Here is a 1,346-nt window from a genome sequence, read left to right as displayed (position 1 = left end):
ACTTGTAGTAGCACAGCTCGCAGCTCCAGCAGCCCCGCTCGCTGATCCACTTGATGAGGCATGGCTGGTGCGTGCACTTGACAGAGCCATCGCAGCGGCACGGGCTCAGCAGCTCCCCCTGCAGGGAGAGAGGCACAGGGTGGTGAGACCCGAGTCCCAGAGTCTGCAGATGGGTAGGTGAGTAGTTGATGGCTGGAGCACTGGTTTGGGTTAACCACATAGGCCAGAGTACAACACCCACAACCAGGCCACAGGATTTGTCTGGGGACAGCAGACAGCATGGAAGAGGCCTGGGCTCTAGGTTTTAAACATATATCATGAGGGTCATTTTGTCTGGGATTAGAGCTCTGGTCTTCAGCCTTTGCAGTCAATGAAGGCCAGTGCATGGAGACCAAAGTCTTCTTGGTGAAGCCTCCTGCCTCCGGTCCCCTAGTGAGAAAAACATGGAGCAGGTCTGAATCCCAGGGACCTAGGAGGTTGGGCAGATGCCCTCACTGAAGGCCCAGGTCCCTCTAGACACCCATGGTCTTAGCTGGGAGTAGCTGGGAAGCCAGCCTGGGAGAACTAGAAGAGGGGAAGCAGAGGACTTGGAAGAGCTCAGTGGAGTCTGTAGGGATACCGTGGGCACTCAAGCGGAGGGGGAGGGGGAAGGCACTCCCTGGCAATATGGCGCCCTTCCAGGTTCTTCTCCGCAGTAAAAGCCCACCGGCGCCAATCCTCAACCAGTCACAGGTCAAGGCTCACTTCCTGCCCAGCCCCGTCCAATCAGCTACCGCCCCGTCCACCCCTATCCAAACCCCGAACGCAGCTCCCTATAAATATACGCGCAGTCGTTGAATAAAGCAGGACTTCTCTGGTGAACTGTCAGCCCGGGACTCGGGTGCCTCCTTCATCCGTGCGCCCTTTCAGAGTCAGGATTTGAAACCTTTGTGAGCGGACTGCAGAATTGGGCCCATTCTCCAGAGCTCTCCATGACCACGTGTCAGATGACCATGACAGAAGTCTGTGTCTCTGCATTACTCAACACAGTGGCCCCAAAGTGCTCCCGTGAGCCTCACCTGCTCCTCTTCTCTCCCCTCCTTCCCTTTCTCTGTCTCCACCTTGTCTGTACTTTCTCTCCCTCCTAGCTCAGGGTCCACCATCTGTGCTCGCTAAATCCCTGTCTCCTTTGTTTACTTTCCCAGAGACCTTAGCAGTTGGGCCTGCCACCTCCCTGACCTGTGCTCCCTCTGGCCACGCCCACACCTCCTCCTTCCTTACTCTCCAGGCCTCCACCCCCAGCTCGTTGTTTGGACCCAGCCCTTCTGCCTCACTCCCATCAAAGGACCCACGAGACACCATGCACA

The 1,346-nt window shown here is 57.0% G+C and overlaps 1 protein-coding gene across 1 annotated transcript in view; it reads right to left on the bottom strand.

The window, feature by feature from the left end:
- The window catches only part of LOC103581879 (E3 ubiquitin-protein ligase MARCH4-like), a 27,422-nt gene extending 26,529 nt beyond the window's left edge, over positions 1–893 (bottom strand). Inside the window, exons 1-2 of the mRNA XM_008563605.1 lie at positions 825–893; positions 3–118 (exon numbers count right to left, since the gene is read on the bottom strand). Coding sequence (XP_008561827.1) covers positions 3–118; positions 825–893 — 185 coding nt within the window. The remainder of the gene's footprint in view (positions 1–2; positions 119–824) is intronic.
- Between the last annotated feature and the right edge of the window lie 453 nt (positions 894–1,346).

This window comes from Galeopterus variegatus, unplaced genomic scaffold, assembly GCF_000696425.1.
Source record: "Galeopterus variegatus unplaced genomic scaffold, G_variegatus-3.0.2 Scaffold14172, whole genome shotgun sequence".
Taxonomy (NCBI): domain Eukaryota; kingdom Metazoa; phylum Chordata; class Mammalia; order Dermoptera; family Cynocephalidae; genus Galeopterus; species Galeopterus variegatus.
The sequence above is the reverse complement of the archived record's forward strand: the minus strand, read 5'-3'. Positions and strand labels throughout refer to the sequence as shown.